A 24,898-nucleotide genomic window follows, 5' to 3' on the forward strand; every position below is an offset into this window, starting at 1 on the left:
CGGAGACCGAAAACTGTCAGTTCACACTTTATACCCCTTTTCGCGCGTAACAATGATCATGGTAACAGAAGGCTTTTAAAGCACATGTGATAATGCCCTAATCAATAAAAGAAGGCCCTTGCATAAAGCTTTTAGGGGCGTTCACGTAATCTCTCTTCTTAGCAGTGTGTAATTCCAAATCTAGATTCCAAAATCAATAGAGATTCCCTTACTATGGATTAATCAAACATTATTGAGATAAATTCAAGGTTTCTGCAAGAGTTATAATCCCACGTCCTTTTTTTTTTAATTCATGCCACTGAAAATAGTCTTGCTTACGTCACACCGAAGAAACCGACGCTAAACCGATCGATGATGTGTCATTCGATATAACGCAATATCTTTGGTCGGTCTGGAGACGATTTCGCAGGTGTGACTGCAGCCCCCCCCCCCCCCTGTAGCATTCGATCAATGTTCTCTTGTTGCGTGTCAGGATTTAAACACATCGTGGATAATTTCAAATACAGGTATCATGACGTATATCTATCAGAAAAAAACACGGGAACATTTTATTTCAGATATTGCTGTATACCTAAAGGAAATAGATTAAAATAAGAAAAAACATTGGGGGGATTCCTAAAATCGATTGAAGAATAGTCGTTTTTCACAAAATAGGCTGTGTCAAACATAAATTCAATTTGTATCTTGTCATGAAGCTACTTTCTCGGCTACAAGAAATTAAAAGCATTTTACAAGACATTGACTTTTTAAAATCAAAGGTTTACTGGAATTTACGGCTAGGGCACGATTCCTCGACGTCATTTTATTTCCCATGGTTTAATTTTTAAATTTTAATACTTTATTTTCAATAAATTAAGCATGCTTGTTTAAACTTTTAAACAAAATACTGTAAGGTTCATATAGGAAACAGCATTGTAAAAAAATTTAAACAGCGATTTCAATGTGAACTTTATTTCCAATATTAACACGATACACGTTTACACGTTAACAGCAGCATGAATCCATAAACATGATAACTTCAACAAAATAATAGAAATATTGACAAATCAATAACTTTGTTAGCTTTCATCGAATTAACATGGAAGTTTCACTGTTTTCCAGGGGATGAGTGCCCGTTTTGATAAACAGTTTGGAAATAAATAAATTTGAAATTTGCGTCAGTATCTATTAGTATTGTTTGGTCAATTTGGGTAATATACAAGTTCAACACTGCAAAATTATTGATGTCCAGTTTATTGCAATAATAATCTATTTAGAAGTACTTGTATCAATTTTCGATCAGGGATGTGCCTTAATACTGAGTTAAAAAAATTAACACGAATCGATCGTGAGAGGTGATCGTATATGCCCATTATTAACACACATAACACAACTTTATTTCAAAATTCAAATCAATTCATGGCAATAATTTCAAGGTGTTTCCTTTGAAATCTTGTTTAATTATATCGTGTTTTCTTACATTATTTGTTCATTTCAGATCCGGGGGGGGGGGGAGTGCTTACCACAAAATACCTTATAGGCCTGAGTCAAAGATAACTTATTTCATTAAAAATGCACTATGGGAACAATCATACCCCCCTCAGAGGCTCAGACTATACCACTGTTTTTATACTCTTTTCAATTCTCACGATGGATTTATTCAAAGTCCCCCAAAGCACGGGATTACAGTGTTTACTCAATAGTTTTAATGTGCCAACTCCTAATATACAGTGTTAGTTTAAAGCATACATATTTGCATACATTCATGTAATTACGTAACAGACCGCCCATTCCCCGGCTTATTCCTGTCCGCTCAAGTATATGATATTGGAGAACAAAGATTTTTAAACTTTTCATTATCGTTATGTATCCATGGACTGACATTGGTACTGTCGGGGGATATGCACTGCAAAAACAATGGTATTAAAACTCCATTCAGCGTTGTGAGATTACAGCAAGCACCATGCACAAAATGTTATATTAATGATAATATAAACGCATATATAAAGGGTCAACACAAAGTGGACACAGTGAACCATTCTCAGCTTTAGACTTCGTCAGATGTGGTCTGTAAAAGAATTAATGCAGACTATTACGATGACAGACAGTAAATGAGACATATATTCTATCTCTTTCTCAATGAGCCTCATCCCAATATGTTACATACATACATACTCTATATTCGTATAAGAGGAGTAGGAAACCCCGGTGTAGTGGTCCACCTGCATCCCCCCAATCAGTTATATCGGGAGGAGAGACCTGCGGGTCAGAGTGATTCAGTTCGCTTTTCGCCTCCCATGCAGGCACATGTGACGCCAAACGAGTAATAATATTAATAATAATCAAGAGCGTTTGGTAAACGTAAACTTGGCGTCACAATAGTTCAGTACCAATTACAGGGGTATTATTGAACTACAGGACCACAAACCTGTCTTTTTATGCACACCTTTCCTACCCCCTTTCATTTTCTTTATCTTTTTATCACCTTTTCCCTTTTTCATCACTACTTGAAAAAAAAAACATAGGGGATTGCCCTGCCCCATGTAGCGCCACACCAAGTATGTAAAAAAAAAAGAAAACCAAGGCACTGACATGGCGACAAAAATGTGGCTTCTTTATAACCCATTGAACGTGTATTTGTTCTGCTTTGGAAGCTCATAGTTATCATAGTTATGGCCGCTAAAAGTTACAGAGCTCTGAAGGCGGGTCAATGTATAGTCTTTTCGATATTTATTTGCTAATGGTCCAGTGGAGATGAATATTGTGTGGATTCAACATTACTAGTAATTTAAGAGACATTTTTAATCCCTCGGAAATCGTCTTCCCGCCGATAGCTCAGTTGGTAGAGCGGAGGACTGTAGAGGTATCGGGGCTGACATCCTTAGGTCGCTGGTTCAAATCCGGCTCGGCGTATTGCATTCTTTTTTAAAAATCTATTTATCAAAAATTTATCCAAATCATCAGGGATTACAATATTTACAAGTGCTTTGCATGATCAAAACACAAGATCTTAAGACATTAAAAGAGAGGGGGAAATAAGTAACAAAATGAACTGTTCGAGAATGGGACTGGAACTGGATGAAAGATCGATGTATGAGAACCCCGCCCCAAACAGTAGCATTATAAAAATCGAAATGTGCAAGGCAGAGTAACTGACTGACCCCCTCTCTTCTCATACTCTTGTACACCTGGAAATACCCCCCCCCCCGATCTCACATTTTTATGATACGTTTATTGTTTTCCGTCTGTCTCACTCAATATGCAACTTTAAAAAAAAAATATTGTTCAAAATCTTTCTTCCCTACTTATTTAATGCCTTCATATTCATTTGTAAGTTGCCATCTCTCATAAATGATTGATATGTTTTATGTAGGGACACTGGCTAATTATGGAAAATAAGATATATATATTTTTTTTAAAGAGACGTTCGCAATGGAAATTGCATGGAACAGGATATTTCCTTTTTATGAAAGAGGCATATAGTCTTGTGACGTATTCTCGCAATCATGGCAATTGTCTCAATAAGTTCTCGTGCTACAGTTAATAATAATAAATAATATAGGGTATTTATATTGCGCACATATCCACCTTGTTAGGTGCTCAAGGCGCTCCTACACTCTTAAAAATGTTGGGCAACATACGGTCCACACAACAATTGGTTAAAACTTTATCCAATTCTGGGTAGTTTTACACCAATAATGTGTGCTTTGGGTGAAAACTACACAGTATTGGTGTAAAACTACCCAGAATTGGATAAAGTTTTAACCAATTGTTGTGTGGACCGTATGTTGCCCAACAGTATATATTACCCGGCTAAGCTAGGCGTTCATAGCGCACACAGCTTTTTAAGGAATTACTTCCTACCGGTACCCCATTTACCTCACCTGGGTTGAGTGCAGCACACTGTGGATCAGTTTCTTGCTGAAGGAAATTACGCCATGGCTGGGATTCGAACCCACGACCCTCTGTTTCAAAGTCCAAAGACTAATCCACTGGGCCACAACGCTCCACAACGTTACACCAACGAAGCCTACTCCAAACCGACTACAGGAGTGATATGTCATTCGATAGCTATGATCGGTCTAGAGTAGATTATGTTGGTGTGGCTGTGAAAGATTCATATTATTTACCTTGCTTTAATGGAGGTGATCGTGACACCGTCGATAGCTCAGTTGGTAGAGCGGAGGACTGTAGGGGGAAAGCACTGGCATCCTTAGGTCGCTGGTTCGAATCCGGCTCGACGGATGTTTCCCTTTTTTGGTGGAAATTTGAAAACATTTTTTAAATTGATTGAACGATTAAATTGATTTGGTGGATTGCTGTTATTCTGCAGAATATTAATATAAAATATGTAAAGAAAAGGGTATCCAAAATCATTTTAAAAGGACATGTGCACATCAGTGTTGTAGTCAAGGCATAAACCTCCAAGGCCAAGGCCAAGGCTTTAATACCCAAGGCCAAGGCTTCAATACCCAAGGCTGAGGCCAAGGCATGGAAACCCAAGGCCAAGGCCAAGGCCTGAAAACCTCAAGGCCAAGGCATTTCAAACTTAAATAGGTGAGAGCGAGCGAACTGAGCGAGCAAAAATTTTGACTTTTGTACATGAAAAACAAAAATAATTTCATGGTAGATTTAGACATTATTTTAAAATAATAATATAGTTACCTTTGTACATATAATTATTATTATTATGTTATTATTAAATTATTATTATAATTTATTATTTTTTATGTGATTTACATTGCAATAATTATTATTACCACGGTCATCTGATCCTGGCGTGCCCGTTCTCAACGTATGTCTTTCTCCACTCCCTGGGACAGGGGCGGAAGAACGTATTTTATTTGGGGGGGGGGGGTCTAAACCAAAAAGGGTACTTATATGTCAAAATTGGCATTTGGTGCAAACAGATGTTTTCAAAATGAGATTATCAACTACGTGAAGTAGTTGTGTATTTTGTGGAAATTAAGTTGACCAAAGCCTTTTTAGTGATTTCTCATTGATAAGACAGATATTTTGATTTAGTGGTTAAAAAAAAAATCAATTTGAAGTTGAAAAACTTGATGTTTGGTCAATTACAGGGCTAATCACTTTTAAAAGGACATCATTGCGAGATGTTGCCAGCGCGAATCATAAGCAAAAACTTTTTGACATTGTGACATAAGAATTAAATATTCCGGGCTGTTTTTGTACTCATGAAAAAGATGTGCATCTAACTATAAAGAATTAAGCGCGAGCTGAAATTTTTAATATACTGACAGGTCTGCAAAGTAAGCTGTTAAGGACTGCATTTAGCATGTTTAGTGACTCATAAATATGATACATAACTCACCGATCAAATCATGCGAGCGCAGAGCGCGAGCTCAAAAATTTGTGATATTCCAACCTGAAAATTGGACATTCTAAAAAATTTTTTGTAAACAGGAACATATTGAGTACCTTACATGTACCTAACAATAATTGATGCAAGTGCAGAACGCGAACCAAATATTTGTGATATTCTTACCTGAAAATTCTAAACATTTTTGTAACCATGAACAGGATTAATACTGTACTAAACAATAAATGATGCAAGCGCGATCCAAAATTTTGCGATTTTCGAACCTAATTTACTATAAAAAAAAAGAGGTATTTTATTTTAAAAGGGCACATTTCATTTGGAAAAAAAGAGCATTTTCGATTTTGGAAAAGGGGCATTTTTTCCTACAAGGATTTTTTCGGGGGGGGGGGGCAAGAGAGCACAAGTTGAAATTTTCAAATGCTGACCTGAAAATGACTCACTTTTAGGATTCGTGTCCATTTTCATGTCTTTTTCCTGCTCACAACCCTTTTAAATTTCAATTTTCATTTCTTGTATCTTCTACACTTATTTTACCTCAAAAACCGGAATAAAGAATACTAACAAAATAAAGTTATATTCCCTCTTTCTCACCTCTTTACAAATATCAGAACCCCCTCTCCCCCCTCAAAAAAGAGAGAGAAGTTCCACCACCAAGAATAAACTTAGAAAAGGAAAAAAGGAAAGGTAACTGGTGTGTTGGCTCAGTTGGTAGAGCGTCCGTCTCACAACCGGGAGGTCGGGGGTTCAAACCCCGGCCGCGTCAGACCAAAAGACGTTTAAAGATGGGAGTTGCTGCTACCCTGTTTGGCGTTCAATAATTAAAGGGATAGAGCCTCGTCGATCTGGCGCTGCACAGCGGCTGCCAGGCCCACGATCAATTGGGCAAAACAAATTTTAGGAGTATTTCATTTCTGGTGTCTATTTCGAACAATAAAATATGGATTGAAGGAGTAAATGTGATATTATTTTCTTAACATATATTGTCACAATCTATCACAAAAATTAGCTTTTCTTATAGTAAGAGGGTGAAAAATTTTGCTCGCTCACTTCAATTGCTTTCAACTTTTTTTGGCAGAAATTTTGCTCTATATATATGCCATGCTTGGCCCCTCAAAACTTTTGGTTCATCATGCCATTGACATAACCCATTTGGATATGATAAAATTGAAGATTGTGTTCAAGTTTACCAAATCTTTTCAGAATATCATTAATACTTAAAACATTCTTCTTGGCCAAAGGAAATAATACAATGAAAGTCCTTGTTATTATTCTTTATGAAAAATCGTTGTCAAAATTAGCTGTCAGATCTGTCAGAATTATTCCTGTCATCAAATCACTGTAATCTTTATCATAATGATTATTACCATCATTATCATCATTAGTCATGATTACAACACGTTACCAATAAATAATGCTATTTTTCATCATTACTGTTTTCTTTGTCACATACATGAATATGATGATAATTCTTGATGATGGTGATAATCACAATTTATGGCACTGCTAGTACACTTACTACTGCTGACTGGAAGTAGTGCCATTGAATATACAGAACAATTACTAATAACATAGTAACATTTATAATTACTTAATTATTTAAAAACAAATGAAAGTACAAAAAACAAAATGCCTTGAAAAAGCCTTGAAAATGCCTTGAAAATGCCTTGAAATTTCAAGGCTCAAAATCCTCAAGGCCAAGGCCAAGGCCCTCTCAAGGCCAAGGCTTTGAAAAAGTAGGCCTTAAGGCGCCTTAAGGCCAAGGCCGAGCATCAAGGCACTACAACACTGGTGCACATAATAAAACACTATTGCCAAAAAACGTCAAACCTTATTAAATAATTTGACTGAAGCCAATAAATCATTCTTCGTTGTTCGATATTTCATAAACTCATCCATCATAAATTAGTCATGAAGATTATAAATTCTTATTTACAAACTAAAAAAACCTTGCAAGACTCCGCTCTACCAATAAAGACTGTGTCCCAAGTCCAGTTAAATTAATCTCAAAGACTATTCAATCTTTATTTGAAGAAAAAAAAATCGTCTTCCCGCTGATATGTACATTGAACAGAAGACTGAGATTTCAGTCTCTCTCATGAGGAATTTGGACATGCTCGACATATTGAGGGAAGGGTTCCAACGAAGGTGGGAAGGGGGGGGGGGGCATTTTGGGAGCATTTGCTGTCTTTTTTTGTTCAGGATCACCTTCTTTTTCTCACCTTCGCATGGGGGATTATTTTTGTTTTAAATATACTAAGGATTTCCTAAAATCTTCCTATTTATACTTGTTTGTTTTGTATACAGGGATGTGATGTTGATGCTGGGGAGAAACACTGATAAATGCCTTTTTATGTGTTTATCGCGCTTTATGATGTGTTGATAGGACGTTTCTTTGCATAGTTTAAGGTTAGTTCATGCACCGTTATATATCACGTCACATCCGGTGTTAAAACATTACTCGCCGCGTGCAACACTGCCGTACAGATGGAGGTGGGCCTTAGGGGGCCCCCGAGAAAATTACTACAAAGAAAAAGGGGGAATAAAAGAAAAGGAAAGGGGATGAAATGTGTCATTATTCTCCAAATATCATATCAAAATCTACCAAAAAGTTAAAAAATTTGTATTGATTTCTTCCCTAATGCCGAAATGTATGGCTCCCTCAACATTTTTGGCTCATTACACTAGTGGTGTGCAATGAAAATGAAGGAGAGATTATGATAATTGTCTTTCTGTCTCCCCCCTTCTCTCTCTCTCTCTATCCAATGCTCTCTGTCTGTTTGTCTGTGTGTCTCTCACACACACGCAAACACGAACACCATCAACTCGCAAACACACTCCTTCTCTCGTGCCCCACCCCTTTGTCTTTTTTTTTTTTTGATCTCTCTCTCTTCTCCCTTTTTATGGACACCAAATCTCTACTCCTTGTATATTTCTCATTTTGTGATTATATGCTCTGCTTGTATTTACTATAATGATATGACATTCTGTTTTTTTTTTCAATATTGTTGTCGTTTTACTATGTTTTGGCGATCCAGCCTTACAGGTTTCTTATAACCTTCATGGAAAGCCACGCAATTTATTTTATCATCTAATCACATTATTTGATGTTTCTTTGTATTTTTATCATATTTTGCGAAATAAAGATTGAATTGAATTGAATTGATGGACCAGTGGGGAGGGGGGGGGGGTGGCGTGGTCGTTGACACAGTTGATATTCGTCTTAGGCCAAAATTCAGTTCTTGCTCAACAACAAAAAAAAAAAAATCAAACTTCCCAGGGGGGGGGGGGGGTCGTATTTGAAAAGAGTGTGAGTGTGGGTGTGTGCGACCCCAATTCGATCCAATGTAACAACAACAAAAAACCAAATGTATCAAGCCGATATGATAACTATGTATGTCTGGCCGGGTATTGACCTTTTACGTCACCATCCAAACATCTTTTTGACCAGAGCGTGGCCAAAACAAACCAATTTGTACACGATAGCACTTGCACGCCATAATCGCCAGGTGTTGAATAGACATGAAGCAAAGAGAAACCGATCATGATACATAAATCCACATTTTATTGTTATATTGATATGTCTTGATCTTCAACTATTTTAAACGATGATATACTATTTCATAATAACATAAAAAATGAATTTCAATGACCATGACGGCTCATTGATTATTTCACATAGGATAAACTGCGCCCGGGGCCAATGGGCACTCTCCAGCTACGGCTGAAATTTAACCTGTCCAACATTTTGTCACTGGTTGCTTATTTACGTCAAGAATGTTCTTAAACCCCTCTTTCTCTTCCCTTAATTTTATGATAATTTACTTTTATAAAAATATTTTGTTTTACTTATGGAAAATATTATATATTGTACCTACCTCAATTTATATTTCTCTGTAAATTTCACTTGCAAATTTTATTGTTATTATAGGGCCTATAACTTTTGAAAATTGACACAAAACAGTTTGAATTGGAAATTTAAAATATATTTTTTCTTATTGCCTTTTACGTCACCGGAAAGTGACACCCGAGGCACGTACCCTTTTCCCCCTCCCCCGATACCATGGCCCGTATTCTGAAGACGGGTTTAAATTAAACCCTGATTAAAAGTTGTGGTTTAAGTATGGAGAGCCAATTGGGGCACGAATCCTTAACAGTAAACATTCAATTTATTAACTCACATGACACCCAAATCGTTCATAATTGTCTGGGAATGATAACTGAAGTATTTTCTACTTTATGAAAGCAAAAGGAAACAAAATAATAAACATAAGAAATATAAAATATAAACTTATTTTTTCATTTCTTGGCTTCCCATTATTTTAGTACAGAGTTAGCCCGTGGTCTAAGTTAAACCTGACTTCAGAATACGGGCTAATGATACAAAGCCCTTAATGAAAATGCATTTAATAAAATGAAATAAGCATATGTCAAAGGTAGGGGATTATCAGATTACTTCAATTTTTGAACAGTAGGCCTCGTACCACACTCTCAATATATATCTGTTAAAAGTATCTTGCCAACAGGGATATAGGTTAGATTGTACTCATATTGTCGAATTGGATTTTTCTCTCCAAAACTTATGCTAATATTTTAATCATCAACAAAACTGCACTTTTCATTGCTGACAGTTCATGTAAGTACGTTGATGTGTCTCCAAACTTGCCAAAAACGATTCTCCACCCTTAATTTAAGCAATGCAATACGGTGTCTCTTTGTTGGTCTCCAGATAAAACTTTCCAGTAACCGCGGTATTCAGGTCGGCGCGGTAACCCATGATAGCGCAACCACCCGGTCCGCATTCGCCGCGGCAGGTGCCGGCTTGATACCGCGCCCAACTATCGCATGGTACCGCGGTAAACTCGCAGGAGAGTGACCGCACGGTGTCTGCAAATAAGTTGAGAGCGCGGAGGTGACTGCAACCCGACCAGAAATCGACGTCCCTGCACCCCGGTTGACGACGCCCACCGTTAGGGTAGAAATCTTGATGCCCGAGCTGGAAATAAAAGATGATAGATTGTGTATTTTGCTTTTGTTTACATCGATCATGAAAAGTCAAGATTGTTTTCACGATCGTCTGATTTTGAAGTTGAAATTTTTGAAAAAATTAATTGCTAGTAAGGTAGAAAAGGTTCATCACCAGATTTAATGAGAATCCTTCTTTCAGGTTGACAATTAAGATCAAAGTGGCTTCGTCTAAGATAAATTTAGGTTTGGCTGAAGAAACACGCTATATGCGACTATGTCATCGTCATCCCTGAGACCTTCTTTATTAGTCCTTAAAAATACATATATATATATATATATTCTGTCGACACTATTTGACACTTGTATCCTTACTGTCGAAAGTAATTATGTGATAATCTTGTGTTACATTTTCCTGCCTGATATGAATGAATACGAATTTGAAAATTGATATTTTTTCTTAATTTAGAAAGGGCGTGAGAACCTGATATTTTGAACAAGACTAGCAGAAAAGAGGATTATTACTTGCATCATCTGACCGAGACCTGTCCCGTCATTCGCATCGGTATGTATGACGTCAACAAATAAGGCGTCAGTGGGATCAAGGCGGCATTCGGGCCCGTTGTTACGGACATCGAAACGTTCGTCACGGAAATAAGGACCTGCCGGATCTAAGCCTGTTTCATAAACATAAATTTAGTCTTTAAAATATCGGATAGAAAGAGTGCCTCAGTTACGTCCGAATTAAGGAAATTTGCTATTTTTTTTAAGGCATTAAAATTCTTTAACAATACCCCCTAAGAACTAAAGGTGCTATGAGATTAGGGGCTCAACAAGTAGATGGCCCTCTGCGAAAAGGGCTGCTTGGGAACCGGAATTTAACATGACATTCCTCAATAGTTCCATTTCGACAATATTTAACATAACAAGGCAAAACTCTGTTTAAATCACGTAAATGTTTTTCTTTATTTACTTTTTTTTCGTTTGTCTTCCACTGTTCTGTTTTTTCTCACATCCTTTTTTCTTGTATAGAAAAATCGCTCGCGGTTCTCTATTTATCACTATTTACCTGTGATGCGTGCAATTCCTCGTAGAAATTCACCGGCATAACCCATGACATGGGCACCAAGACTCATGCCTATTAGGTGAAGATCGTTGTAATACATGCCAGTCTCGAGGTTAAGAAAACGGGCCAGTAGTCCGATCTCTCGGCCGACAACCCGGGTGTTCTGATGGCACTCTCGGTAAGAACCCTGAGCTCCGTCACTCCAGTCGACTAGGATCACATTCAAATCATACTAAGTCAGAGGAGAAAAGCAAAGATACTGTATATGAAGAAGACAGGGATGAAGACACAATCAGAGGGAGAATGAAGTGAGAGAGAGGTTAATAGCTTTTGAAAAGATGCGATGTGCATGACCGTACGTCCGTTGTACCTTTCTCTTCCCGTCCGATAGGGGAACAGTTTTTTAGGAAATATCTTAAAATCGCACATACCGTCATTGGCAATAGGTGCTTAAAGGCAGACGTCCACTAAAATACGGACATGACTTGGAAGGCATGGAAGGGTTGCGGAAGCAAATTGTGTCATTTCGGCGCTATCCGGATTAGAGGCGGCAACTCACAACACTTTCCAAGGAATGTCGGCGGATTGTCCGCAGATTTTCTTTTACGTATTTCATTTTCAGACAGGGAGTCGATTTCCGCGTCGAAATTTTATTCGATACCAAAAATTTGGACACGGAAAAATGGCCTTCCCGAACGCCAGGTTTTTAGGAATAACCAAGACACAGTCATTGACAGTGTGGACTCCTTAACGGATGTCCGGACAAGTTGCGGAAGGGACGCGGAATACAAATTGTGCATTCTGCACCGTCGTCCTGCATAGCCCTTGTGGACGCCTGATTTGATGCAGCCATTGCAAACAAAAGACAAAAGAGACACAGAGAGTGGTCATATTCAGCTAAAAACCGAAGTAAAGAATTACTCACTATTTCAAGAAGTGCATCCTTCTGATCCTGTTCGAGAACCCTGAAGGCGTTCGCGGTGTACCCATGCACAGATATCTTCGTCTTTCTTCTCGCATCGAAGTTTGATGCCCGCAGACCTGCAATGTCACCTCGTTTAATCTCCTGAGGCTCCAACTTATTTTTCCTCGTATAGAGGAAAAATCGAGTGTTGATTAGTTCCGGCGAACGAGGCGGGAAGCCGAATTCATGGCAGCCATCGCTGGTGAAGCATCCGACGTCTTCAAAGCATACTTCTTCGGAGTTGACTGCGTTCAAGGGAGAGGACATTTTATTAATTCTACAGAAGAATTTTCTCGTGAATTCGAAATGAACGCTACTGGAAAGCGTAACTTCAAACTAAAAATGAATTATCTTCGTCCATCTTCTTGCCATAGTCCATACCGACAAAAGCTATTACGTTATTAAAAGGGAAACGAGTGGTTATATAGTTTGTAGCAGGTTCCGTTTGTGAGGTTGACAACTAGTTGGAACATCAAAGAGTAAAAACTTTATCTTTAGTGAAATTGATCTATACTAGTAAAAACTCTTTTACTCATTAAGTAATTCATAAGGTCTTGCTATACTGTACACACACACAGGGTTCATGTTAGGTTTACGGTAGTATATATTGTTAAACCCATGCTTGGTTGAAGTTATTCATTCGATTAGTGTGCGAAATTTAGAGCGGAGCAATTGTCGCTGGAGAAAATGTTATGGAACCAATTGATTGATATTTACCACTGGCCTAAGAAGCAATTTGATTTTTTTTTGTGAAATTTTTTGCTATTTCTCTGCCTGTGTATTTTGTGCATTGGTTATTTTTTAAAAAGAAAATGCTTGGGTGACTGCATCCACACAGTAAAGTGAAAATTGTTCTAGCAGCTATACATTGTCTTTGCGGTCATCCGTACTATTGATACCTTAATATTACTGCATCGGAATTTGGAAATAATACTTCTTAGTCGTTTAGCTGTTGCCAATATGCTCATATCTAGGACCAACAACAACTGGAAATTAAAGCCGTCTTCTTCGTTTAGTAATACGTATTTTACGCATGTCATGATAAAAACGATGAAAATATGTTTTAATCATGAAATAGCTCACGAGAAAATTGTTTTTAAGTAATGTTTTGGCTTTAAATGTAAAGTGTTGTTATTACGGAAGCATTTGATTATTTTGTATATTTATGATGATTAACACGATCATTTTGTAAACTTTGCTTTCCGTATTAGAAAGACAGTTTTAATACGATGCCTCATATTAGATAGAAAATTTCGAAGCACCCTATTTCAAAACTGACAGTTAATCAATCATGTACATGTGATCGTTTCCAATATTGAAGACGGACATATTAAAGGTCAAGTCCACCCTAGAAAAAAGTTGATTTGAATCAATAGAGAAAAATAAAATGAGCATAATGCTGAAAATGTCATCAAAGTCGGATGTAAAATAAGAAAGTTATTGACATATTGAAATTATGCTTATTATACAAAACAGTTATCTGCACAACTCAGCAACATGCAAATGAAAGAGTCGATGATGTCCCCCACTCACTATTTCTTTGTTTTTGATTGCTTGAATTGTACAATAATTCTTTTTTTGTACAGATTTGACAATAAGGTCCAATTTGACTGAACTAGATGTTAAAACAATGGTACTTCCACATTTAAGGAAGAAATAAAACTTTGTTTTACAGCTAGGGCAATGAGGAGAAATTTAGAATATTTCATATTTCATATAGTGAAATACAAAAGAAATAGTGAGTGGATGACATCATCAGTTCCCTCATTTGCATACCGACCAGGATGTGCATATAACTATTTTTTTAATTAAGCGAAATCTAAAATGCCATAAATGCCAAAATACATCCGATTTTGATGAAATTTTCTGTGTTATGCTAGCTGGATTTGTCTCTTTTTTATTCAAATCAACCTTTTGTTGAAGTGAACTTGCCTTTTAAGGTCTAGTAGAAATGGCAAAACCAGGCAGATAATGTATGACAACCAGCCATATCTGACAGTGCAACAATAAAGAGTATATTGAAAGTTTAAGTTACTTACCTTGTACTGACGCAGTAGTAAGCAAGAACAGGGCGGTGGCAAAGAGGGACTCCATAACCAGATATCAACTTGAATGATAAAGATGTGTATATGCTAGTATCCCAAATGTGTATTCTGTAAATGGATTAAAATGAAATAAGATAAAATTTAAACAGCCATTTCAAGGACCAATGATGGTATGTGAATTATTCGATAGACACAGGTGTATTGATGAGATAAGGATTGGACTGTTGCTTGCATGCTTGTAGCATTATTTGATACACAGTGAGTCGTATACTGCACTCTACAGAGCGTCCTAGAAAAAAGAGAACCCTATAATTCAGTGTAATTTTTTGCCATTATGATCATAATTTTGCCTCATGAGAAACGATATGCTTGCCCTATTTCATTTGAATTCCATCTCAACGTTCATAATTCATGGACGGCTGAGTAAGTACAATGAAAGTACGTGGTGCTACCAAATTTTAATTTGCACGAGCAAACTACGATTTTGAGTGGGTTTTCTGGCTTTTGATAACTTGAATTTGATTTTTTCTTCTTTAATGACGCACATGGTCGCATCAATACAATTGAAAAAATACATACTCTTATATAAAAGTACGCATTTTTTCTACTGTATTGATGCATGTACTAAGAGTCACAATTTGTCTGCAAATATGAAATATGAACAACTATTATGTTTTAGGGAGTAGGAATGATAATACCTCCTTTCAGCCAACTCGGATGGAAATGACATAACAAAGTGATGTTGTGTACATTCCTTGAAATCTTTGCAGTGTAGATTTTCATCTAAAAGTGTTCATACATACATCCTCTGTTACATGAATTGATTGGATGTAGGAAGCACTTGTTCCACAGAATACATGTACAAGGTGCTTCGGGGTGTTCGAGGGTGTCTAAGAGAGAGAGAGAGAAGAATGGTAGGCGTAGCTCAAATTAAAGTCCCCCAGACACTAGCGTACCTACGGGGGGGGGGGGGGCAGAGGGGGAAGTCTGCCCCCCCCGACGAACCACAACCCATGCAAAGGACGTATCCCTGCCCCCTCTGACGAGCTTGAAAGACCTTTTTTGCCCCCCTGACGTGCTTGAAGACCTTTATTGCCCCCCTGACGAGCTTGAAGCTCTTTTTTTTTTTTTTTTTTTTTGCTTGTCAAATTTTTTTCTGGTACGAAATCCTTCATTTGTGATTGAAGACCTTTTTTTTTTTTGTCAAATTTTTTGGCGGACGGTTTTGCCCCCCCCCCCCTGTGGAAAATCCTAGGTACGCCACTGCCCCCAGAGCAATCCACCGTTTTGAAAATTTGGCAAGGCCGAACAAAATGTGTCTGCCGGGAGTCGAACCCGACCCCAGCTTAGAACGATGGTGTCGTAACCACTAGACCATACATGTATAGACATTTTAGTGACTAGGGCGAACCCGATCCGATTGACCAGTTGACTGTCAGATAAACAGATTTTCGACCTCACCAATTATATTTGCTTCGTCGGGGTCACCACCACTACCAGCACCATCGTTATCATCATCCTGACCACCACCATCAATCACCAACACCACCATCATCAATTATTATTACCACCACCACCACCACCACCATCATCATTATCGTCATCAACTCCACCACCAACAACAACACCAACACCACCACCACCATCATCATCATCATCATCATCGTCGTCGTCATCACCATCATCATCATCATAATCACCATCATCATCATCATAATCACCATCATCATCATCATCATCACCATCATCATCTTTATCATTATCGTCTTCATCATCTTCTCAATTATAATCATTATCTTCATGTATATTATCTCTGTTCTTCTTCCAATGGACTTTTCTACAAGATAATAACAATTAATGATGAAGGCTTTGTAATGAAATTCATACTTGAAATATATATATAAAAATTCTCGCACTTGTAACATGATCAAAAATTCTCAATTGCTCTGCTTTCATTTTCATACACAGTCATGTACAGTAAAATACAAACAATGTTTTTTTTTCTAAACGATAATTGTATAATACTGTCTGTTTATTTCCTAGATGTATAATGTATACAATCTAAATTCATTGCAATCCATTTACATTTTGTTCATGTCGCAAATATTGTAGAAAGTTTATTAAGGTATTAGTTGGTTTAGAGAGATGCAGCCCCTACTTTACAATACCGGTATCATATAGGCCTATATATGGTTTAAATTGTATAAAGTCTTTGACATTTTATTTACAAAAGTGTGTTTCATATAACATAACTGTACATATTTCTATTTGACCAGTATGTTCCTTGATCCTACTAGAACTGGTATATTCCATGCATAGTCTAAAGTTCGATACCTTTCAAGCGAGTCTAAGCACCATGCTAGTCATTAGTCCCATGGGTCGGGGATACAGTAAGGGGATTCAGGGTTAGTATCAAGAAAGAAAAGTCCTTCTAGCTCCCGGTGGTCTATCGCATGGTAACCCATTTCCGAGCAACCTTGATTTTGAATTCCGCAACTCCTGCATCTTCCAGCCATATACTCCGCCCAGCTTCTGCACGGGTATGCCTTGAACGTGCAGGTGGTCGATCGGAGGCTTTCGGCAAAGTAGCGGGATGAGTAGGCGTGGCTGCACCCAGCAATGTCGCTACCGTAATCACAGGCAGGTTGGTGACGGCCACCGTTGGGGTAGAAATCTTGATGGCCCATCTGCATTTTTTACATTAAATTGAAAAAAAAAATCAATTTGGCTCCATTTATGAACACTTTGGGAAACCTGCGGCTACAATAATATACTCATTTGGAAGATTTGATATCCATCAAAATTTTTATTAATTCACGTATTTCATAGATTGCTCTGCTCTTGATCAAAATGTGTGCGGAAAGGCATTCACCCAGGTATGAAATGCAAGCCATTTGAATTTTAGGTCGTATAACCTTTTGTCATGTATATCCTATTGCCTGTTCAACTTTCCACCTAAGGTTTTAGCACAGCGATGCAGAACGGATTCGAGAACATAAAACATGTTTTGTCGAATGCCCGTCATGACAAAGAGCAATCAAGAAGACTTTGTTGAAAATTTGGTGAATCAAAACACCAGTTTCGGCCTGGAATCTAGACAAATGACATGTCTGCAATTTTTGGTTCGCTCGGAAGCTTAGGACGAAACTGCTGTTCCGGTGAACCAATTTTCGACAAAGACCTCCCAGTTGTTCTTTGTCAATTGACGGGCTTTTTCAATACATTTACTGTTTTTTAATCCGTTCTGCGTCGCGGTACGAAGGTTTGCTCACCGGAAGTGATGTCCCGAGACCGATGTTGTCATTGCCGTCGCCATGAATAACATCAACGAAGAGGGCGTCGCTTCGATCAAGACGACATTCCGGCTCGTCCTCACGAAACCATGGTCCTGCCGGATCAGAACCTTGACAAAAAGGAATTGTGATTGAAAGACAGAGAAAGAAACGGTTACTCATTGTTACCCATCCCCTGTCATCATGTGGCAAATAAGGTAAATATGACTTCCATTAAAACCTACCCTCAGCTTTAAATGCAACGAATTCGTGTGTACCCCCATTAACGATTAAACAAAATGTAATGGAATTTCTTCCAGAATGACTTATAAATCTTAATGCGTGTTTAAGCAAATAATACGAAAACCTTACTTATTTTGTTTTTCTTTTATAAAAAATGTTGTACTGTCGAACCTTACAATTTTACTACTTTGTCACCAACAAATTTACACAGGCGTACATTGTTGAATTACGTGAGCTGTCTACTCGGATCCCCCTGTCATAACTGAAAACCATATGGCCGATTGTATTTCCTGCCATCAAGGGAAGCTGGTATAGTCTGTTCACCTTTATCTCTTTACAGGTGGGATTCAACAATATTTGTCGTGATGCCTTTATCATATTTAAGGACCGGGTGCTGTTTCAAAGTGCTGTTTGTAAGTAACGACCGAATTCTCCACGTCTAATATCCCTTGTATGCTAAAAGATATACGGCTATGTAGCTGACTAGGCACATAACAACATGTTCCAGCCGCGTGTAAAGTCATGCGAAATCTTACGTAGACATGGCAGAGCTTATAAAGAAACACCTAAATGACTTTCCTTAAAACATGTCTAACCTGTTATTCTGCCAAAACCTGGCTGATATGCACCAGCATAGCCAGCGGTGTGGGCTCCAAGGCTATGGCCCACCAAATGGACATCCTTGTAGAACATCCCTGTCTCGAGGTTCAAGAAACGAGCAAACTGGGCAATCACCCGCCCCACTACCCGAGTGTTCTGGTGCTGTTTGGGGTAAAGGATCCCACTTGCTCCCTTCCGCCAGTCAACGGTGATGACATTGACGTTGGCCTGAGTGAAAATAAATAATATTGTATATTAGTTGTAGTTATAACTGTGATCACCGCGGGGGGGGGGGGGGGGGGGTGGGGGGCACTTCATAAAAGGACCTGTCACCATCATCATAACAAAGTAATGAAGACGGTGATGATGATAATCCACAGTATTTATATTGCGCCATATTTCTGTTAAAACATTCATAGGCGCAGGCTCATCCAATTAAGCTAATTACAACACATCTGCTGAAATAAGTGAGTTTTGAGAGACGATTTGAAGAGTTCAATGTTGTTCATTTCACAGATTGAAGAAGAGAGGGAGTTCCAGAGGCGTAGAGCAATAGTTGAAAAGGCACGGTCTCCATATCCCTTAAGGAGTGTGATGGGTACATGAAGAGTGACACCAGCACCAGATGGGTGCAAGCCAGGACGTAGACGGCGTTGTTCTATTAGGAAAGTCATATAACCTGGAACTAAACCATGGACAGACTTCAAAATCAGGAGAAGGATTTTGAATTCGATCCTGTACTTTATTGGTAGCCAGTGCAACTCCGTGAGAACAGGGGGGATATGGTCATATTTCTTTGTACCAGTAAGCAGGCGAGCAGCAGCAGCAGCATTCTGCACGACCTGGAGTCCGTTCAGCATAGTAGGAGGAACAGCCAGCAGACTGTTACAGATGTCAATCCTAGAGGCGATTAAGGAATGAATTAGGCTTTCTGCTGCAGTAGCGATCTTACAGCCGATATATTTCGTAGCTGGTTGTAGGTCGCTTGGCATACCTTGGAAATTATGCTTCTCCATCTTCATACACTGCATGGTCGAAGAAGACACCCAGATTACGAGCATTCTATGAAGGAGGGACAGACAAACTGCCAATCTGAAGTTGTGGGACAATCTTGTTTCGCATATGTGGTAAAGAAAATACTAAATATTCAGTCTTGTCATCATTCATCTTTACAAAATTCATTATCATCCATTGCCGGATTTCTGCCAGGCAGGTAGTAAGGCTGGAAATAGCATCAATATCATCATCATCATATCTCACTTTTGGGTCGAAGGTCATTGCGTATCATCCGCATAGAAATGAAATGATGACGAGCAATATCCCCAAGAGATGCAGTGTACAGAGTGAAGAGTATCGGCCCGAGGACGGAATCTTGCGGAACACCGTACTTCAAGAGAGCCTCCTCTAACAATGTCCCATTGATGTTCACCATTTGCCGTCTGCAGGGAAGATACGACCAGAGCCATGATAAGGCAGTGGCATCAACCCTAAAGTCTACATGCAATCTCTTGAGGACTTCATGATCTATCGTGTCAAATATATGGAGTCTACTTCATTCGACAGTAACCATAGTAACCATAGTGCTTCTCAGTCAATCAAAATTAAGAAAACAGATAACAAACACAAATACTCATGTAATACTACCCTTATTTTGGTTGTAGTGGTGAAGCAAAGATGGTGCACGGGGTTTATGGTGAAGTCGATTATGAAGATTATGATTATCATAAAATTTATCATAAATGTCGCGCTAGTGGTGGTCAAGTTAAAACACACCCTAGCGCGTGAACACACACACGCCCACTCTCACACCGACGCACGCAAACTCTTCCTCGCACGCTCTCACATACGAAAAATTATATATACCCGTCCTTTCTTACATTTTCAAGGAACGCATCTTTGCGATCCCTCTCTCCGCCAGTGAACCCATTTGAGTTCCAGCCATGGATAGAAAACTTGGTCGGCAGTTTCGGGTCAAAGTTAGACGCCCGAAGGGTGTCGGTGTCGTTCAGAATCAGCTCCTGGGCAGTGTTCCAGTTTCGACGTGTGTACAGATAGAAGCGCGTATTGATGAAGTTTGGGGATTCTGGCGGGAAAGTGTTGCCATGGCACCCAGCATCATCAAAACAGCCAACGCCTTCGTAGCATATTGTCTCCGCCTTGCCTGTTTGGGTTTAAATGATGAAAAATTTTGATAAATCAGAATTCGAATTTGTTTCAATACAAATTCTTAATCGTTGACAAAAATTCTATAAATTGCAGATATTTCGGCACGATCATGGCTGATCAAAAGATTTCGATCTTTGGCTATATCTCGGCAAGGTGATCGGGGTTATACCGTGATTGGGATAATCGATAGCATACTTGTTCTCTACTCGATACTTTGGACCGGTTCAATTTAAATATTTTAGCTGGTAACCAGAACGATGACAATTAATGAAGCCAAAACTGACGCCGATCAAAGTAGATTGACCCCGATTACCCAACCGACCGGGCTGGAAAATATCTTGATCGGACATGAGTGAATATGTCAGATCCAACGATCGTCGCATAACGACACAGATTACATTGATGTGCTCGACCGTGAACATAATTAATGTACATACAGTAATAAACGAATCTAGCTTTATAGCAGAGCAATTGTTTCAATATTGTCTCTATCAATATCTAACTATCAACCTATGTATGTATATATCTACCTACCTATCTATCTATCTATCTTTCTTATTTCTTTCGTTCTATCTATCTATCTATCTATCCATCTATCTATCTATTTATCTATCTATCAATCTTACTTTCAATCTATATACACCTATATTTTACTGTTCTTTCTCTTAAACCCTCAAATGACATAAGGTGTTGCCAATACTATAAAGTTCGTTACGCTACTACTGCTGCTGCTGCTACTACTACTACTACTACTACTACTACTTTCAGATTAACATTGATTAATGTCAACAATATCAAACACAATGAGGACAATTACCGTCGATAAACGACGCTAATTATCACAAGACACAAATACTACTTGGTGTCTGATAATAAAGTAAACATACTCAGAGTGTATTTACAAAAAAAGATATCAGCTATATTTATATATAAATGGCAAAGTTCGTAAAATACTTGGACTTCTTTTTTCAAATTTATTTATGGTAGGGTGATCTAGTTTAAGCCTGCATGTATGACAGAAAAAAATCGAGTCACTTCCTCTATTTCGTATTGGGCACAGATCTTACCCTATCAAAATCTCATGACCTGAAATAATTAATAACCTAGAAAAGGTAAATTTGTCCCACACTTTTAAAAGGAGGCTGTTGTAAAAATTGCCTATCCCCAAATAAATTGAAATTGATGAAGAAGATGATACAATAATAATAATTTCAAGTGGTTATTTAGCACCATACCTTTGACATGAATAGAGAATAACGAAGATTGCCAACTCTACCGCGTTTTGACTGCATACCGATTTTACTTGTCACTTCCATAGAAACTATCGTTTTTTTAAAGAATCCGTACAATATTAAAAAAAATGGACGGCATGACGTTACGAAAGCTACCTTATCATGCTATCAAGACCTGTAAGATGTACATTTCATTCTAGATAGTTGAATTTTTTCTCTTGTAGAATCTGTCCCCGTCTTTCATTTTACTAGCGAAAACTCGCTAATGAATACAAAGGCAAAACATGCATCGTGCTAAAAAGAAGTATAGTTGCTGTACATATTCATTGCACTTTTAAAACGATGAATGGATGGGAGCAACTAAATTGCAAGAAAAAAAAATCTGGAATGTCAAAATAATGAATTTCTGAAATAGATACATTGTTGGTTTATCGAAAAGCTATCTAACATAATTGACAAAGGCCCGAGTAACTAATAATCCTTGCGCATACAATTGCAAGGTTTTTGGTTCGAATATGAACAATATAAACAAATATGAACATTTTTTCCCTGTTTGAATAATATTCAGGTAAGAATTTGCACAAAATACAAGTAGCTTTGGTCACAATCGTGATCAGTAGCGTAATGAGCCCCAAAAAAATTGTTTGAGGGGGCCAGACATGGCGTATTGGGCCTAATTTCTAAAAAATTGTGAGCAAGCAAAAGAAATCGACATTTTTATTAAAAAAAATCAATTTTGTGATAGATTTTGACATAACATTCGTAAAATGATATTATATTTTACCCTTATCATCTCTTTCATTTGCTTTCCTTTTCTCTTTTTTTTTCTTGGTCGTGACAAATTTGGGAAGCCCCCAAATTCGTATAGTGATAGTGATTGCAAAAAGGGAATAGAATATCCCGTTTTAGGTCTAAATCTCATTATTATACAGCCTTTCCCGGTTTTAACCATTTTGCTGCCAGACGTTGCTCCGATCCTGTTAGTCTAACCCCTTTTCATTTATCGGTGTTGGCAAGTATTAAACATAGAACTTATCTATATGAACAATTCCAAATTCAACATGAATCTAAGGTCAGTTTTCTTTTACATAATGATCTTTGCAATATTAGCCTTAACATATCTCGCCTATCCGAATATAAAATTTGTCTGGTCAGCACGTCTTGGCGTCACCGATGTTGACGCCTTGTAAAAGGACGCCATACCACGATGAGATTCGAACAAACGTCCCTCTGGCTACAAAATAACAGTCAGCCCCATTTCACCACGACGCATCAAAATTGATAGGACATGATATTTTCTAACATGTCATTCAAAATAATTTCAAAATAATGTTACCTGTTCCGAACACAGAGCACAGGAAAGCGACGAAAACAGGTATTGATGTGGAGACCTTCATTGTGCGTTTGACTTGATTTTTGACTTATTATGCAAACTATCTTTTGACATCCTAGTTTTCTAATCACCTAATTGCTGTTTATTAAAGATTATAGTCCTTCTTGAAGTGTAGGATCAGCACGTTTATCGCAAACAATTTATCTTCGAGGAGACCACTTGATAGACTAAACAGAGCAAAGTGTAGTAGGTAAAGATAACATATCGCTGTCTTGAGCATTTTCTTATTGGCATGATTGGGGGAAAATTATCAAATCATAAATGCGTGAGGATAATTTATCCACAAAACGATCGGAAAAAATTGCAAAGTCCACATTCCTGTTAGTTTTCTCCAAAGCTTGTGGCAATCACTTGAAAAAACAAAGAATAACAATGAGAGCGCCCTCTCTCCCAGTGGTGCCCAAATGGTGTAACCATAACAACATCACAGAAAGATTGGTAATCGAAATCCTGACGAGTTATTGACTGATGTGATAAATCCACTCAGGTCAAATGGTTTAAAAGGATCTAAATTGCAACTGGTTCCATGACATTTGCTCCGGCGAAAATTTCTCAACTGTAAATTCCACACTCTAACTGAAGACCAACCTCAACCCTATAGATTTCCCAAACATATACCTAAAATAAAGGTGACACGATTATGCTCCAGCGATATTTGACTTGTCTTAAAGGGATGGTCCGGGCTGATAATATTTATATCTAAATAAATAGAGTAAAATCCACAGAGCAAAATGCTGACAATTTCATCAAATTCAGATAACAATTAACAAAGTTATTGAATTTTTAAGTTGATCAATATTTTGTGAAAACAGTTATATACACATCGTCATGAATATTCATTAGATGGACTGATGTCACATCCCCACTTTCCTTTTTTCTTATGTCATTACATGAAATCACAATTTTGTCATGCATGTGTAAATGATGTGTCTTCATTATGATGAAATAAGTTGCGGCAATAAATAACTAAATTAAAATGCACATAATCAGATGTCAATCCAATTGTTTTAGTTCTTGGTAATTTTTTTTTGAATAAACCTAATTTCATATAATAAAATACAAAAGAACAAGTATCATCAGCCCACCTAATGAATATTCATAAAGACGTGCCTAATACTGTTTCACCGGAATAATGCAAATCTTTGAAATTCAATAACTTTGTTATTTGTTATCCGATTTTGATCTCTGTGAAGTTTAATCTATTTATTGAGATTTAAATCTTTCCAGCCTGGACCATCCCTTTAATATCTTAGAGGACATAGGGTTAGAATGAGGAATGTAATAGATTTTTGGGGTTCACAGTCATGCAAAGATAATGATAAGGGTTTACTTATGTTTTAGATTTTCCATCGAAATAACTGTCGTCGGATCAAATGCCATGGAACCAAAATAAAACCCTATTGCAACCCTAACCCTATATCTTAGACGAAATAAAAACCCGGAGCAATTGTCGCCCGAGCAAATGTCGTGTCCTCATTCCGAGAACAGGAATGCATTTTGGAACTGCTATGGCTATCTGTTTTTTTTTTCTTAGAAATGATGATGATGATGGATGATGATGATGGTGATGATGATGATGGTGATTGTGGTGGTGGTGGTGATGATGATGATGATGATGATGATGGTGATGATGAT

The 24,898-nt window shown here is 37.8% G+C and overlaps 1 protein-coding gene and 2 non-coding genes across 3 annotated transcripts; 2 read left to right on the forward strand and 1 right to left on the reverse strand.

The window, feature by feature from the left end:
- The first annotated feature begins 2,803 nt into the window (after nt 1-2,803).
- On the forward strand, nt 2,804-2,892 carry TRNAY-GUA (transfer RNA tyrosine (anticodon GUA)). The gene is given in 2 exon segments: nt 2,804-2,840; nt 2,857-2,892. It is a non-coding gene; the product is annotated as a tRNA-Tyr (tRNA).
- Nucleotides 2,893-4,136: 1,244 nt separating this feature from the next.
- Nucleotides 4,137-4,224, forward strand: TRNAY-GUA (transfer RNA tyrosine (anticodon GUA)). The gene is given in 2 exon segments: nt 4,137-4,173; nt 4,189-4,224. It is a non-coding gene; the product is annotated as a tRNA-Tyr (tRNA).
- A 5,464-nt stretch (nt 4,225-9,688) lies between these two features.
- On the reverse strand, nt 9,689-23,312 carry LOC129272990 (uncharacterized). Its single transcript, XM_064107887.1, has 10 exons — nt 23,207-23,312; nt 20,350-20,633; nt 18,469-18,700; nt 17,630-17,760; nt 16,734-17,044; nt 14,352-14,465; nt 12,274-12,589; nt 11,352-11,580; nt 10,808-10,959; nt 9,689-10,313 (listed from the first exon to the last, which is right to left on the reverse strand). The coding sequence occupies exons 1-10, from the start codon at nt 23,265-23,267 to the stop codon at nt 10,008-10,010; spliced, it is 2,136 nt and encodes a 711-aa protein (XP_063963957.1). The 5' UTR covers nt 23,268-23,312; the 3' UTR covers nt 9,689-10,007.
- Nucleotides 23,313-24,898: the final 1,586 nt, after the last annotated feature.

This window comes from Lytechinus pictus, chromosome 12 (genome assembly GCF_037042905.1).
Source record: "Lytechinus pictus isolate F3 Inbred chromosome 12, Lp3.0, whole genome shotgun sequence".
Classification (NCBI taxonomy): Eukaryota; Metazoa; Echinodermata; class Echinoidea; order Temnopleuroida; family Toxopneustidae; genus Lytechinus; species Lytechinus pictus.